This window comes from Ranitomeya variabilis, chromosome 4 (assembly GCF_051348905.1).
Source record: "Ranitomeya variabilis isolate aRanVar5 chromosome 4, aRanVar5.hap1, whole genome shotgun sequence".
In the NCBI taxonomy this organism is placed as follows: domain Eukaryota; kingdom Metazoa; phylum Chordata; class Amphibia; order Anura; family Dendrobatidae; genus Ranitomeya; species Ranitomeya variabilis.
The window spans coordinates 280,637,543-280,654,155 of NC_135235.1; the positions used below are offsets into that span (position 1 = coordinate 280,637,543).

The 16,613-nt window shown below is 42.3% G+C and overlaps 1 protein-coding gene across 1 annotated transcript; it reads left to right on the forward strand.

Moving 5' to 3' along the window:
• The first annotated feature begins 6,372 nt into the window (after positions 1-6,372).
• HES4 (hes family bHLH transcription factor 4) lies at positions 6,373-8,169 on the forward strand. Its single transcript, XM_077250023.1, has 4 exons — positions 6,373-6,567; positions 6,692-6,787; positions 6,985-7,072; positions 7,329-8,169. The coding sequence occupies exons 1-4, from the start codon at positions 6,460-6,462 to the stop codon at positions 7,886-7,888; spliced, it is 852 nt and encodes a 283-aa protein (XP_077106138.1). The 5' UTR covers positions 6,373-6,459; the 3' UTR covers positions 7,889-8,169.
• Positions 8,170-16,613: the final 8,444 nt, after the last annotated feature.

A 16,613-nucleotide genomic window follows, 5' to 3' on the forward strand; every position in this document is an offset into this window, starting at 1 on the left:
AGCCTCCAAATGCAATGAAAAAATGCAGGTAACCTAATCTAAATAATAGGTGCGAAAATTCTGAAGCGTCAAAAACTCACCAAAAGCTCATTGTGGGAACGGAGCCTCACAATGAGAAAACCGCTAGTACAAAAACCGCTGACAAAACACTCAAAAATTCACCCAGACGTCTGTTTTTGCCGTCCCATTGACTTGTGTGGTAAAGAATTGAGCGACTTCCTAACGAATGCAGAACAGTCGCGTCATTTGTCTTTAGAGACCTGAAGCGGTTAGAAGACCGGAAAATATGAACGTCGAGTCGCTTTCCCATACAGATGAATAGGATCACTGCTTCAATCATTTTTTTGGTGCTTTTACCCCCTAAAAAATAAAGACCCTACTATGATCACATTGAGGATTTTTTTTTACATGGATTTTGAAGCAGATTCTGATCTAAAATCCTCATGGAAAAAAAAAGCTTCAAATGCCCTTTCAATAAGTTTCCTATCGATATTAATGGAAAACACAACTATAAGGCACATATTTGTAGAATCTTATTTTTTTCGAATATATAAATTTTTGAAGTTTTCCTGCTTAAACGAAAGCTCCGATTCATGAGTCGATTGGAAAAGAAAAAAAAAAATCTGGATTTGTTTTATTGCTTCAGTTGTTAGATTTAGATCAGGAATTGACATGTTTTCCATATGGAAAAAAATACATGAAAAAAACTAATAGGAAACTTATTCAAAGGCTGTTTGAATTGTTTTTTCTTGAGGAATTTGGAGAATAATTTGCTCCGAAATCCTCATTAAAAAACTGTGAACATTCACTAATTCCGTGTGAAATTTGTATCCTATGCATCTGAGTTCTACAGCCCTGATCACATACATCAGGTTTTTTACATGCAGGTTTTCCGTGCATCTTTTCATGTGGATTTTGAGCAGAAAATGCTACGTGCAAATCTACCTATTAACCCTTTACACCGCAGCCAGGAGGCATAGAATAATCCAGACTATGTAAATAGAATGAATGGCGCCAAGCTGCTGATGAGACCTAATGGCGGATCTCTGAACGTGTGATCCGTTCTCATTCCCAGCAGGTTACGCCTGGTGCAGTCTACGAGTTATTGTTTTAACGAGAGGGGAAACTAACATATTACCAGCTGATACAATTCATGTGTGTATAGGCAGCAAGAACAGCTTGTTGGACTGGCCGCAATGTCTGACGGACGGCTTTCCAGAGCTGTGCAGGTAAGGGGAGCACCGAGCCATGGGTAGGAAGACATGGCCGCACATAGGTAAGTGAAATTCGGTGCAACATTGAACACGACTACCTCCATGATGCAACTTGGACTCGTTTTTTTTTTTTATCTTAGGGCCTGTAGGTGAATTCATTAAAGGGATTATCCGTAGTTATTCACTTATCAGAAGTGAGAGGTGCAGGTGACGTTACGACGCACACACCTTATGGAGACGAGTGCACGATTGGCCGGTATTGTGCCCGTGTCCTATTCCAATGCACAGGTCTGTTGCACAATACCCGCTGATTGTGCACGCGTCTCGGCAGGTGTGCAAGTCGCAATGTCATCGGCACCACCCAATTTCGATGGCGGGTTCTGGATAGCGGTGGGGAATTCCTTTAAGGCAGCCTTACACAATAAAGGGGTTGTTCACTACTACGACAGCCCTGCTGCTTCCTCCCCGTAGAATAATATACTCGTTTCCGGGGCCGGCACCATTTCAGCACTGGCACTCCCGGGGATCGCGATCTCTGCGGCCAATCAGAGGTGGCTTGACTCTCCTCTCCTGCAGGCGTAATTGACATTCGGAGGAAGTGAGAGCGGTGGCTGCTTTCTTACGTTCTCCGGATATCTTGATTTGCCCAAAGGATAGGAGAGTGAAGCCAGCGCTGCTTGGCCACAGGGATCGCGTGACATGACAATGTCATGCAAGCCCTGAGAGAGCCTCTGCCGACACTGCTGGAACGGCGCTGGCACCAGAGATGAATATAAGTGTTATTATTTTACCGGGAGGAAATATAGATTCAGAATTGGTTCTCTGAGTAGTGGACCACCCCTTTAATTCCCGGAAAAAACAGGAAACATCAACAGAACCAGATGACCATCTACTGTGCATCGTGACCTCCCAACTCTTCATTAATGGCAGAAGACAGAGCAGTGAACAACCGAGGACTTGACTTTTAACTTGATGCTTTCATTCCCCTCTCCTCTTCGAACACATGCACGCTCAACCAAACGGAGCATACATGTCTATTAGAGCTTCAGGATAAATATGTTCTGGCCAAATAGTTGTGTATAGGTTGAGGCCGGGTGAAAAAGCTTTTGACCAAACCGGGTATGCTTGTAAGTAGGGGTGTCAGGAGAAATTTTTGTTGGATGTGCATGGGGGTCAAGAGGAATAATTGTTGTCTGGGGGGAGGTCAAAAAGAATGAATATGGGGGAGGAATGTTGCTGTTGACCGAGTGGAGCATGCAGGTATATGGGGGAGGGGTGGTATAGAGAAAAATAGCTGCTGGACTGACAGCTATCAAAAGTGTAGATGAAGATGTAGTCTCCACATTATGGATCCATACACCCGGTATCGCCCTGCGACAAAGAGTTTCCGCTAACACAGACAAGTCACAATTACCATGAACGGCACCTTATACAATCGATTGTATCCAATCATTCCGATGACACGGATGCAATGATTACAGGAACAGATTATTATTATGATTATTAATCCACATTATTATTAATCCACATCATGGATTGGATACAACCGCGAGATACATTTCTAACCCAGTGACTCATCCTATGGTTTAATTCATGTTATTTGCCATAATGTTGCAAATACACGTTCTACAAGTAGCAGCAGAAGGGTGTTTTGAACACAAGTGCACATTTTGAGATAATGTCAGTCAATCTGGCATATTGACATCCATTTAGTAAAGTTATACAGCGTGGGAATGTTTCATGTAACATCAGAGGCGGCAACAGTGCCTACAAAAACAAAAAGTTAGAAATCATTTTCGTCTCAAACACTAATAAACACAAACCTCTCCGATTACCATTCAGGTGAACGATGAGAAAATTTTCAAGTGGAAATATTGACTTTTTGTAATGTTATTGGCTTTTTTCAAAATGTCATTGTAGTGAAGCACAAGGCGAGGAACGGCTCCGTGTTTACAGTAAACAGCAAGTCAAGCTGCAGTTCTAACATCAATAGAGGGATCCAGTCAGCTCTCAACTCCAAAGTATCCCCGATCTAAAAACATAAATGGGAGCCAAGCCCAACACAGCGCAATCCAGGCTGCCCGGGATCATATCTAGGCAGAATTCACATTATGGTTTCTGGATGATTAATTCAGCAGCTCCATGCCAAAAGAGCCAAGCAATTGTACAGGACCACCCGGGCACTGAGCTCACAGTTATATTGTTTGGATATTATGTATGGGAAATTCTGTACATTCCAAAATTATGCACTGGAATGTTGTTTTTTTCCTGCGTATTGATTATATATCAATGTCTAAATTTAATTACCTGGGGAAGATGTATTATTATTATTATTATTATTAATTATTATAGCGCCATTTATTCCATGGCGCTTTACATGTGAGGAGGGGTATACATAAACAAGTACAATAATCTTAAACAATACAAGTCACGACTGGTACAGGAGGAGAGAGGACCCTGCCCGTGAGGGCTCACAGTCTACAAGGGATGGGTGAGGATACAGTAGGCGACCATACTGTCACGGAATCACTCCATCATGTGACGTGATGGTCGACGTTCCTTATTATGTCAGCTTTACATAAGCATTTTTGTGCAAAAAAAAAAGTTGCACATTTTATGGGAGTTGCGCAAGAAGAAGACACAAATCAATTTTTGGAACAAATCAAGCCAGACATGTCACCGGAAGCAAGTATCAACCAAGCTACGACTTGCCAACTTTGGAAACATCATACAAAGAGAGTAATCTTTGAGAAGGACATCATGGTCGAAAGAATAGAAGGAACAAGGCGAAGAGGAAAACCAGAAACCAATGGCTTGATACAATCAAGATAACGGCGAAGACCCCGGTGAATCTCTCTAGGCTGCACAAGATCCATCTTCCTACAGAGCGTTCATCCATCAAGGCGTCATGGCTTGAGATTGAGCTGAAGGCTTTTTTCAAGACTCTTTTCAAAACTCATGAAAATAGTTAAAAGGTAAATATATTCTGGATTTACATAACAAAATGAGTTTCCTCTTAGCGGAAACTCCCCACCATTGGTGGTACAGATGGGACTAAGATGACCATACAAGAAAAGATGACGTTAGATGTTTATGTCACCATAACTAAAGTTTCTCATTGGTGAGCAAAAGACTAAATTCTGACGAAGCACCATGATCACGCAATATAATCAGAAGGAAATGTAAGCGTAGCAATGGTCAGGCGGAATATTATTCTGATTATTGCAGTGAATATCCCTTTAATGACCAGTCAATCAATAGAGATGCAAGTAAACATTTCATGCAGATTTGCAAATATGTTTATTTTTTACACCAAACTACCCACATTTTGTCCACATCACCTGTTACTGATAAGATTAGGTGCAAATTTTATGGTTAAGTAGAATTGATCAGTGATCATTGGGGAATTAATGACATAAAATTAATTAATTGATTATATTTGAGTATTTAGTTTTGTTACTATCTCATAAAAAAAAGAGTCTGGCCCTGATCCATCATTGCACCTTTGCCATTTGTTTCTTCTTGTTGTTCAGTAATTTGGACATGGTTTTGATTATCCACATTTTCTTAGCTTAATTGATCATTGGTGACTTATCGAAATGTTGCGAAAATGTTTGCGCAATTGTACTCCTTGAACTTATTGGAGAACATGTGTTTAATTTACTTATTCGGTTTTTTTGTTGTTTTTTTGATCGTGCAACTTTTTACTGTAAGAAGCTGCTAAAAAGCAAAGCGCTCACATGAAGCATCATTGCTGTCGTGCAAAGTTCATCAGCCTCTCGTGTGTCATTTTTAAGAATAACAAAACAAAAAAAAAAAGAGGTGATCAAAATAATTTTTTTAAAAAGTGAATCTGCTCCTATGTAGAATATTTAAAGGCATAGTCTGGAGATGTCACTTGTCGATCTGTAGAAATCTGATTGCTGGTCTCACACTGATCGACAGATCTGAGCACAGTTATCCTCTGTTAGGACTCCCGCTATACCGGACGAGTGCTATCTGTGGTTTTCACGGATACCACTCATAACTATGTTATTCTATGGAGCTGTGCACATGTCCCAGTTTTTCCTCGGACCACTCGAGTGCCCTATGGATCTGTACATGTATCAGATCGCACTCGGATGACATCTGAGTGCAGTCGGATGTTCGTCATGAACTGATATGGAGAAGTGGAGAAACTTTTTTTTTTCCTCTCCACCTCTTGATCCCACTCTGATCAAACTCTGACTGCATCACCAGACCATTTTTCTCAGATGGAGAGAATTTGGTCGTGTGACCCTACGCTTAGAATGGAGTGGCTCATGCCTGACCGCTGCTTCCATCACTCCCTATGGAGCTGTCGAGTGCATCGCTCGGCTTTTCCAGCAGCCCCCTAAATAATGATCGGGAGGTCTAACCTGTTGCGCCATTTTGTAATGAGGATAGGTTTCCTGTAGTAAATGTACAAAAATTCCCTGCAGTCAGATTAGTAGGTGTGGATCGCTGATACCTCGCTTTCACTGGACGAAAAGTAATTTGATGAAGCATAATTCAGTAATCATAATAAAAAATAATAAATATTAATAACAATAAATATAATAAAATAAGGAATATTTAATAATAAATATTTAATAATATAATAACATAATAATTATATTAATAATAAAATAATAAATACATATAATAATAAAATTAATAATAATAAATATACTAAATATAATAAAATAATGTATAATAATATTAATAATAAACTAATCAATAAATAAAATAATAATAACAATTATTATTAATAATAATAACAACAATATTTAATATTTCTAAAACACATTGCTACATTCTCTAAGAGGTTCTGCAGCAGTGGGAAAGTAAGAAGTGATCCAGGAGGCTGCCTGCCTTGTGTGCAGCACGACGCCTGGGAGAATGCGAGCTGTGCCAGGCCCCTGTGACCTGCGCTACATCCCTGCCCTGTGCTTTGCTCCATTGCCAGCCCTGATCCCTGGTATGAGGCACACGCGTGACTGGCAGCCTGCGGGCGTGGGGAGGAGGGGGAGGTGGAAAGTCCAAGGAGGGGTGCAGAGAGGAGGGTGCGTGGCGGCCAATCGCCAGGCGGTGTGGGCGAGCCCCGGGCGCTGATTGGCTGACGCGAGTGTGGGAAAGAATGCAGAGAAGGTTTCACACGAATGGGGAGCAGCCGCGCCGGGTATATATAGGGGCCGCCGCCGCCGCTGCCGGACACAGACACCCCGGCTGCCGGAATAGAGGGATCATGCCTGCCGACAGCATGGAGAAACCCACCGCTTCCCCTATTGCAGGGGCGCCGGCCAACTCTGCCCAGACCCCGGATAAACCGAAGAGTGCCAGCGAGCACAGAAAGGTAACTACTGACTGTCTATGCCCATCATCTGCCCATGGGGGGGCAACAGCAAAAAAACACAAATCCCCCCAGATGTGCAGATCTCATTACTGATCAGCTCCTTTATCATTTTTTTATCTTCCAGTCATCAAAGCCGATCATGGAGAAGCGCCGGAGGGCTCGGATCAATGAGAGCCTGGGGCAGCTGAAGACCCTCATCCTGGATGCTCTCAAGAAGGATGTAAGTGGCTCCTGGGGTGGTCTCCTCAATAATCACAGATAGTAGCTGTATAATGGTGCTTTTATACTACTAGTATCCTTTATTATCACCTGGCTGTAGCTCCCAGGACCCCGTTATTATTCTCACCATCCTGTGCTGTAATCCTCTGTGCTGCTGACACTAATCCTAATCCTTCTTTTTGACTCCTTCCCTTACAGAGCTCCAGACATTCTAAGTTGGAGAAGGCTGATATTCTAGAAATGACGGTCAAGCACTTGAGGAACTTGCAAAGAGTCCAAATGACAGGTACCTATCAGACTGGGATCATGAATATTGTTATATGGGGGGGGGGGGGGATAATAACATATGCTGGGACTTGTGGTTCTTTTATGGACCATAAAGGAGTGATTACTATTATTATTCATTATTATAGCGCCATTTATTCCATGGTGCTTTACATGTGAAAAAAGGGGCAACTATAGACCAGCACAATAAGCCTGAGCGATGGGGGTGACTGATCCTAGGGATGCAGTGGGCTCACTTTCTTCTTCTCCCCCCATAGCGGCTCTCACTGCTGATCCCTCAGTCCTTGGAAAGTACAGAGCTGGATTCAACGAGTGCATGAATGAAGTCACCCGCTTCCTCTCCACCTGCGAAGGGGTGAACACCGAGGTCAGGACGCGTCTTCTCGGTCATCTCTCCAGCTGCTTGGGTCAAATCGTGGCTATGAATTACCAGCAGCCTCCTCCATCCAGCCAAGCCCTGCACGTCCAGCTACCCTCGGCGCCAGTAGCCTCCGCTCCGGTGCCCATGCCCTGCAAAATGAGCTCCGCGGAGGCCGTGTCGCCTAAGGTCTTCCAGGGAGGTTTCCAGCTGGTCCCAGCCACTGATGGACAATTTGCATTCCTCATCCCCAACCCAGCTTACGCCTCCAGCCCTGGACCTGTCATCCCTCTTTACGCCAATGGAACTGTCACGTCCGGTGGTGGAGCCCAAGCCCCATCTCCAGTGCAAGGACTCACTACCTTCAGCCACAAGATGAGCCACCTGTCACAGTCAGTGAGCCCGCTGGGGGTCAGCACCGGACCGGACGCTGGGGAGTCCGTCTGGAGACCCTGGTGAACTCAGTGATCAGACTGTATTGATTGGTTCCGTTGTATGGGACCTTGCCGTATAGAGACAATCTCATCGATTTTATTTCCACGTTATGAGGAACTTCACTTTTTATGATGAACATCTTGTATAAATGACCCATTTTGTAATAAGACCGAGTTTTTTGTTTTTTTTTAGTTTTGTACAGTTGGTACAAATAATGTGTAATGCCAAAGTTCTTGTGGTGTTTTTGTGTCAAAAACTTCCCAAACTTACAGGAGTTTTATTAAATAAACTCTTTAAAATGTTAATCCTGTTGTTTTGATTTGGTTCCGCTTGGAAGGATGGGATATATATATATTTTTTTTATGGGGGGGGGGGTCCTCCTGGGTATATATTTTTATGGGGGGGTCCTCCTGGGTATATATTTTTAATGGGGGGGGTCCTCCTGGGTATATATTTTTATTGGTGCGTCCTCCTGGGTATATATATATTTATGGGGGGGGTCCTCCTGGGTATATATTTTTATTGGGGGTATATATTTTTATTGGCGCATCCTCCTGGGTATATATTTTTATTGGGGGGGTCCTCCTGGGTATATATTTTTATTGGCGCGTCCTCCTGGGTATATATTTTTATTGGGGGGGGTCCTCCTGGGTATATTTTTATTGGCGCGTCCTCCTGGGTATTCCCTCTAGATGGCATGCCATGCGTACTTCCATATAATATCTAATTCTTACATATATTGCACATTTACCATTTGACCCATAAGGTAGGGAGGATAAGACTACGTAGGCCATTATTGCCATCTAATAATGCCTTGTCCTATATGGGCAGTGCTGGTCATCCCCTGATGAGACCGGTCATGCAGGACTTGCACTGATGAGGCTAATTCCCTCCAAAAAAAAAAAGCCAACAAAAAAACTCAGAAGGGTGGAAGATGCTGTTTTGCTCTGGAGCAGGAGGGAAAGTAAAACTCCTTTTTGTGGTCCCAGATAATTAAAAGGTGTCATCGATTATGCAGCGGTTCCAGAGTGAATACCCTGGGAGCGGAGGGGTAAGGTTCCTGCTACTGCCGCCATCCCTGCATTACAGAGACTGATGGTGCTGTAAAGGCAATCGCACTGCCTCATAAAAGAGAAAAATGCACCATGGAGGAGATAATTCAGGAAAACACATTTCTGCCACACAGCATTGAGTCACTGGCTGCACTTGAAGCTGTGCCAAGATTACTGTCTGCTGTGTAGGGGGAGGGGGCTGACGGCTTCCTGGGGGTCTATATCCCTCCTCAACCACCTACACTGATTATCTGTATATGCCCAGCACAATGTGACCCTGCCAATCATCCAAATGGCACAGTGCTGAGGAGGAGGGAGCAGCATCCTGTGCACAGAACACGGCATATTGTAGGCATTATATGTGCCATTCATCCCTCACATGCCCCCACTAGGAATCATCAGCTGGGGGGTAATGGATCAATAGCGCTGAGGCACAGGCAGCTCAGACTGCAGGCAATGACAGACCCCACTAATCTCACAGTCATGTGACGGGGCTCTAACATCAGGGGCAAAATCTATCATATATATATAAATATATACCAATCACTTCTATCTATTATCTATCATCTATCTACTACCTTCTACTATCTGTCTATTATCTATCTTCTGTCTATTATCCATATGTATATTATCTATCTACTATCTTCTATCTATTATCTTATGTATCTATCGTCTATCTATCATATGACTTATCTATCATCTATCTACAGTATATCTATCTACTACCTTCTATCATCTATCTATTATCTACTATCTGTCTATTATCTATCTTCTATTATCTATCTATCGTCTATCCATCAATCTATCATATGACTATCATCTATTATCTATCTATCGCAGACGGACACAAGGGGCCCCTGTGCAGGAACACTATATGGGCCCTTTGCTGTCCAATAGCTCCTTATAATGCACAGTTTCTCCTGTATTAGCTGTGGAGGCGGTAGTGGCCCCATTACCTCTTGGGCCCCTATGCGGCTACACAGGTTGCACCAATGATATGTCCACCCCTACGTCCATTTCTCAATCTCTCCATCCATATTTATTTCCATCTTTTCATCAATTTATCAACAAATCTATGTATTTATCCATAGTGATATTCAGTCATTTTTTTCTCTTCTATCTATTGTAAAATGTATAATTTATTTTACACTTAAAGATGCACGTGTCTGGTGCTGTGACTATATGGACGGGCCACAACTGGAGGCTGCAGGATGGAATGGCGCACTGTGTAATTATCTATCCCCGCCTCTAGAGGGAGCTCTGCGGTCTGTAGAAAATGAAGCAGGTAACCGGCAGGTGATTACAGGCAGAATTGCTCTCATGGTTCTTATAGGGCCGTGTACATTATCTGCAGGCGCCTCGTAAAGGAGTTTCCCAGTTTCATGCAAATAAATCTAAATCATTGTACAGTAGAAAGTTCTGCAACTTTCCATTCTTTACGCTTTTTACTGATCTTCGCTTTCAGTAAATGGGACCATTACTGTCTTCACTTTCTTTAGCTCAGAGAACATTACAAAGTTTCTGACATTTTTGTTATACAATTAATCCGTTTATCTGTGAAATGGAGAGATCTGGATTTGTAGTGCGAGGGGGAGTGCAGTATTATAAATGGTAGGTAGGGGGCGCTGTACAAGATTTGCATTTGAACCCTGAAGCTTTAACATTTTTTGCAAAGTGCTTTCAAAAAGAAAGAATTTTGCAATTTACTTGATATTCCGTTCTGTTCACAAGGATTCAATAGTTTACGTTTATTGCCTATGTTACCGGCCACCTCTGCAGTTTATCAGCAGTAGCCAGACTCCTAGGAAAGAGTGCAAGTTCTCTGTTGTTCTGAAGTTGGTTGGATCGCTGTCCAGTGCTGCAGAGACAAAGCATGAGATGGCACAGAGTTCAGGCCAGTGGCTCAACCGTGTAGCTGGTCCAAACTGTCAATCATCAGGAGCAAGATGGGAAGCAGATGAGTGATGCGCTGCGTCTCAAGAACAGGCTTTTAGGTCAAATTTCTAATTGCAAGCTCCATGTCCTGTCTTCATTTTGTCATTAAAAAAAAAATAAATCCTGTAACTTTAATATTGATGTCGTCAATATCTGACAGATTGGGGGTCAGTGATTGAAGTTGCTGGAAATGTAACAGTGCCTTACAAAATATAGTGGCCATAAATGGTACTGCAAGTTCTTTCCTATTTTACTTGTATGGGTGGGAACTTGCAATACCCTTCTCAGCCACTATACAATGTGCGGCGCTGTTGCACTTTGGGTGCGCTTCACCTTTTTCAATCAGTTGATCGGTGGGATACGTCATCGATATTAAAGTCCTTTAATCAGTTTATTTTTTAATCAGTTTTAATAATTAAAAAAAAAAAAATCCTCTAGGTCACTTTACAATATATCATAGGCCTCCGGGTCCAATCCTCAGTGAAATGCCACCCTGCGTCAGCTAATGAGATCCACACCTGAATATGCAGCTCATTCCCGAAAGGTTAATGGGTTGCATATTTGGGATCTTCCAGTAACTCTACCCCTTGTTCCTTCTGTATTGGGCTTTCCCATATAAGTGCTGTGAGATCCCTCTGAAGGAAAGCACAGTCAGCCTTTGAAACGCTATACATCCCGTGCTTGTAACTAAAAACCTCCCCAGACATGAGGTTCTGTCCTGTGGGAGCAGCAGCTGGTGTCTGCCTAATAAAACACACACTCTCACATAATTCATGGCTGACCTCCTCCACCGCAGACCTATGTACAGCACACACACATGCACACACCTCCTCAGACCACTCTGGGATTTCGGAGAATTTTACTAGTGTGCAAGATTTATTTATTTTTTCTGCAAAAAAAAAAAAACAAGTCAGCCAAGGAACACAAAAATCGTCAATTACAAAGGTAAATGGTCCTCTACGTTTCATCCAGTAATTGCATCATTTAGGAAACAACTTACAATTTTGCATTTCTGAAGAGGTTTGCTGCTCACCCCAATAAGTTTCATACAAGGGTAGGAGAAGACTATGAAGAACCTGACATATGTCTGACATACCTCCCCCCTTTGCCCTGTGCACGTATATTCTAGTCCCATCATGGACTGTCCGCACCTGGACTCTTACCCAGCATTTCTATAAAAAGCTGCTGATCCATGCATGACCACAAAGCAACGAGGCGGCTTCCAGAATAGATGTGTAGTATACCTCTGGATATGCATATATCATATTCTCACTGCTCCCCCTGACTCATAAACCGTGAAGCAAGCTTGGAAATAGAGCGCTATTTAGTGCTGATGAGTGCGAAGAATGATTCCTCTATGCTCCAGAGACCCCAGAAAGGCGGCACGTCCACCGTCTACCCAGTCTCCATAGAGTAGGGAATCTATAGTGTAGCATGCGGACCCCATCATAGTGCACGATCAAAAAAATCAAAGGAACCCTTAAACAACACAATGTAACTCCAAGTCGATCACACTGCAGGTTATGTTGAGGGCAAACCCAAAGGCAACTTGGTCTTTGGTCCTTCACGAAGTACCTTTTGGAAAATAACCTTCTCGTTCTTGGCAAGGCTCCTGTGCACCCCTAAAACCTCACGGACGACATCCTTGAAAAAGTCAAATTTATTAAGGTCCTCTATCTTGCAGCCAACACCACCCATATCCTGGACCAGCAGGTGATTCCAAAAAGCCTGTTCCGGCGTTGCTTTGAGGTTACGGAGAGCACCAACCTCACCATTTGAGAGTTCTGGAAGGATCAATACAATATTGTGTCCTGCCTCAGAATCATCGACATGGACCGGCAGGGTGTTACAAGAACAACCTTAAACTCTGCATTGAAGAAGCGGTGGCCTGAGGTTGTGTCCGAAAGGGACATCGAAAGATTTCAACCTGAAGTGTTAGTGGTGGAGGAGATTGTGTCCATCGGAAAGTCCATGGGTCTAGAAATGGATGAAGAAGACAAAGAAGAAGACAAAAAAGAAGACAAAGAAGAAGACAAAGAAGAAGACAAAGAAGACAAAAAAGAAGACAAACTCATCAAGAAGCACAACGAGGAACTCACAATGGAGAAATTAAAGGAGCTACAACAGCAGCGGAGATTATTCAGGAAATTAACGTGGAGGAACCAGAGGTGGAGGAGGTAATCCATACATGTGAGATTAAGAAACTGTTGGGAATGTGGGAGAACATTTCAGAGCTTATTGGAAAAAAAAAAAACCTTGAAAAAGTTGCGTTGGCGATGTGTAACGACACTTGCCTCACTCATTTTCAAAAACATTTTGAAAGGCAGGAACAAAACCTCCTTGGACAGTTTTTTATTGGAACGCCCTGCAAGTGAAAACGAGGAAAGTGTGGTGAAAAAGGCAAAAGTCAGTGAAGAAGAAGATCAAGTGAAAAAAATGATATAAATAAATAAATAATGTATTTAGTGTACTGTACACTAGTTTATTATTTAATAGTTTTTCATATTGTACATTACTTGTTATTAATAAAGTTAATTTTTCCTTATTTAAAAACACCTAACAAAAAAAATTGGTTTGGTTTTTTGAGGGTGCTGGAACGGATTAATAGCATTTATATTCATGTTAATGGGGAAATTTAATTTGATATACGAACAAATTGGGTTGAGACGATCACTGAATGAGTTAAACTCGTAAGTCAAGGTATTTTACTGTATATGTTTCTCACTTCCCCAACTTAGGGTATTTAGTGCTGATACATCACACACAAATCGGATTACAAAAATATTTAAACACAGGTTGTAATGAAACAAAATAGGTAAAAAGCCAAGGGGTGTGAATACTTTTGCAAGCCACTGTATATACAAGCTATGTCTTCGTCACCAGTGAAATGTTAATATATAGTACATAAAAATAGTTTTAGCAACCAGTCGCACTCCAGCAGTTGTGACACTACAACTCAAATACGCACTGACAGCCCGGTGTGTTGAGAATTGGGCTGTGTTCAAATTGAGGGGGTTTTTTTATATTTTTTTAGTATATCTTCTCCAAAATCCTCCTGAAAAAAACACTTCCAAAAACACTCAAATACATCCTCCTATTCATACATTTTACTGTTCCTATGTGTCATTTTTCAGCGCTTTTTTTTTTCTTGAAGAGATTTAAAAAAAAAAACTAGTGGTTTTTTAAAAAAATGCATGTGCCTTCTTGAAAGTGGACCCGGATGGAATCTTGTTTGAAACTTAGGCTCTGTCAAAGTAAAAGGCTACAAAAAAAAGTGTTTGGGACAAAAAAAAAAAAAACAAAACCTTTCAAAACTTTTTGAGGAAGAGAAAAACTTTCCTGAAGTGGTTTCTGCTGGAATAACTTGAGTAAAAAAAACTTTGTGTGAACATAGCCTTGTGGTTTCATGACAGCTGCAGCGCTGCGGGTGGCTAATTTCGAGTTTATGGGTAGATGGATACCAGTATTATGGATGTAAAGCATAAAAGTACTAAACAAGCCTCATTACATACCCCTCCCCTCAATTCACCGGAGTCCAATGACAGCTTCATGTTAGTAGAGACAGCCTCCAGTCTTAGGGGATTGGACAGATTGGACTTCATCTGATCTGTTCTTAATGTCTGTCTCTCAGATAAGCGGTGCCGGAGGCGTAAGGCGGCCACTTATCAGCCCTCATGCATTTTATAAAAAAACAGTTTGTTCAAGGCATGGCATGGGGTGATGTTTATCAAGTGCATAGTTTATGGCCAACTAAACTTTTTACAAGTACTAGAATTACAAAAAGTTAATGGACCCTTGCATCATGGACCATGAGTATGCGGATTTCCATTGGGTGGACTTCAGACCTGCTCTAGACTTCTGGAAGGTTTCAGATACTTGTTGAAGGAAGACAAAAAATAGCAGCAATGTGTTAAAGACAACACATTAGGGATCTAAAACTTTTTTTTTTTTTTTTTAAAGTTTGGAACCTGTACAAGAATCTCAGCAAGGGGGCGCTGTCCAGTGTGGGGTCTTTATGGAGGTCGGAGTCTTGGTGATTGTCCAGTGTGGGGTCTTCATGGAGGTCTGTGCCTTGGTGATGTCTTCAGAAATCGATCCTTGTCCGTACAAATTCAGTTTCTGGAAGATATTTGAGAGGTTGGGACAATACAAAACTCATAGATAAAAAAAAACCATAGAGAAAAATTACCAAAATTATGCAGCATTTAATGGGATTTATTGCTATGGAAGACTTGGATATATTACAGGGGATTTGTCACCAGTTTTCACAATGCATGCATTATTAAATGTCCTGATGAGGCTGGTGTACTTACAGTGAAAGTCCATGTCAGAATGGCCGTGTAATCTTTTCTCAAAAGTGTTAATGCCTGATATTAAAGGGGTCATCTCATCTTGTTAAAATGGGTAAAATTGCAAAGTGATTGTAAAAAGAAGCTACTTTGGAATGTACTTATTAGTACTAATAGAACTACTACCAATAATAATAATTATAATATTACACATGCTCCCCATTTTTGATAATGAAGAGATAATTAATGTTATATTTACTGCTCATTGCCCACTGGTGCAGTCTATCTGCAGAGACCGGTCTCCTAGACAAGCAGCGCAGCGCTTACAAGCTCTTTGCCATACATCTTGCATGCTCTGCTCTGAAGCTTGCCAGATTCAATGCCCCTTATCAAGCTTCCTCCACGCACAGTTCGGTCCGCTGACCTGAACTGTCGATCTTCAGGGGTGCACCAGTCTCCAACAAGCAGTAAGCCAGGAGACAGAGGATCGGAGCGCTCCTAAACTAGGAATATGAGACCTCCCATTTAAGAACATTTTGTGTTCCTTGAGGCTCACAGAGCCACTCTGGCATGGATTTTCACAGTGAGTCAACCAGCCTCATCAGGTCTAATACAGCTTTTTTTAGTAATGTAGCTAAAGGCACTCATATCTAATAGGCAGCCTGTATTCCGCCATACTCATGTCTGCAGTGATAGGCTGATTATTAGCAGGACCCTTCTGCTTTTGCATTAACGCCGTTATATTAGGGGACGGCTGCTTTGTAGGGTGACTTTCATCCCATTCCCTGCCTCTTGGTGCCGTTCTGCGCCAGTGATACATCTAGTACATGGCAGTGTTCACTACTCTATGGTGGGATAGCCCAGGCTCCATATAGTTTTGCATCCTCTTGGAGACAAGACTATAAAGCAGGGCAAGCTATTCCATAATAGAAGGGAGCTGTAGAATTTAGGGACCCCCACTTGCCAGTGAAGAGGTCCCAATGTGTACCCTGGTGTTATATGGAGCAGACTGTGAGGGGCTTTTATGTCATCAGACTGATGGCCACTTCACAGGTTAGTGAGTTTTTTCACACCTCTTAATTAGACCCCCCGCTGTTTGCTTGTTTCTCAGTTTCAGTCCAAAATCCACAATTCAAAGCTGAGTTTCGCTCCTTTTTCTAGGAAGAACAGACCCAAGAACAACATTGCCGCCCCAGCTGCCTTTCCATTAAAAAAAACCCACCCTGACTGATAACTGGAGGTAGATGGACAAGAAAGCCACCAAAGGGTCACTAATGAGGCTTCTCCCAACCTCTTTTATTTATTTTTTTTATGGTAAAGCTTTAAAGGTACCGTCACACTAAGCAACGTCGCAGCGATATAGCCAGCGATCTGTGACGTTGCAGCGTCCTAGGTAGCGATATCGCTGTATTTGACACGCAGCAGCGATCTGGATCCCGCTGTGAAATTGCTGGTCGCTGCTAGAAGGTCTGA

Coding starts and splice junctions, on each gene's coding strand:
- HES4 (XM_077250023.1), top strand. CDS start 6,460: ATGCCTGCCGACAGCATGGAGAAACCCACCGCTTCCCCTATTGCAGGG. Junction 6,568..6,691: donor GTGCCAGCGAGCACAGAAAG/GTAACTACTGAC, acceptor TTTATCTTCCAG/TCATCAAAGCCGATCATGGA. Junction 7,073..7,328: donor GCAAAGAGTCCAAATGACAG/GTACCTATCAGA, acceptor CTCCCCCCATAG/CGGCTCTCACTGCTGATCCC.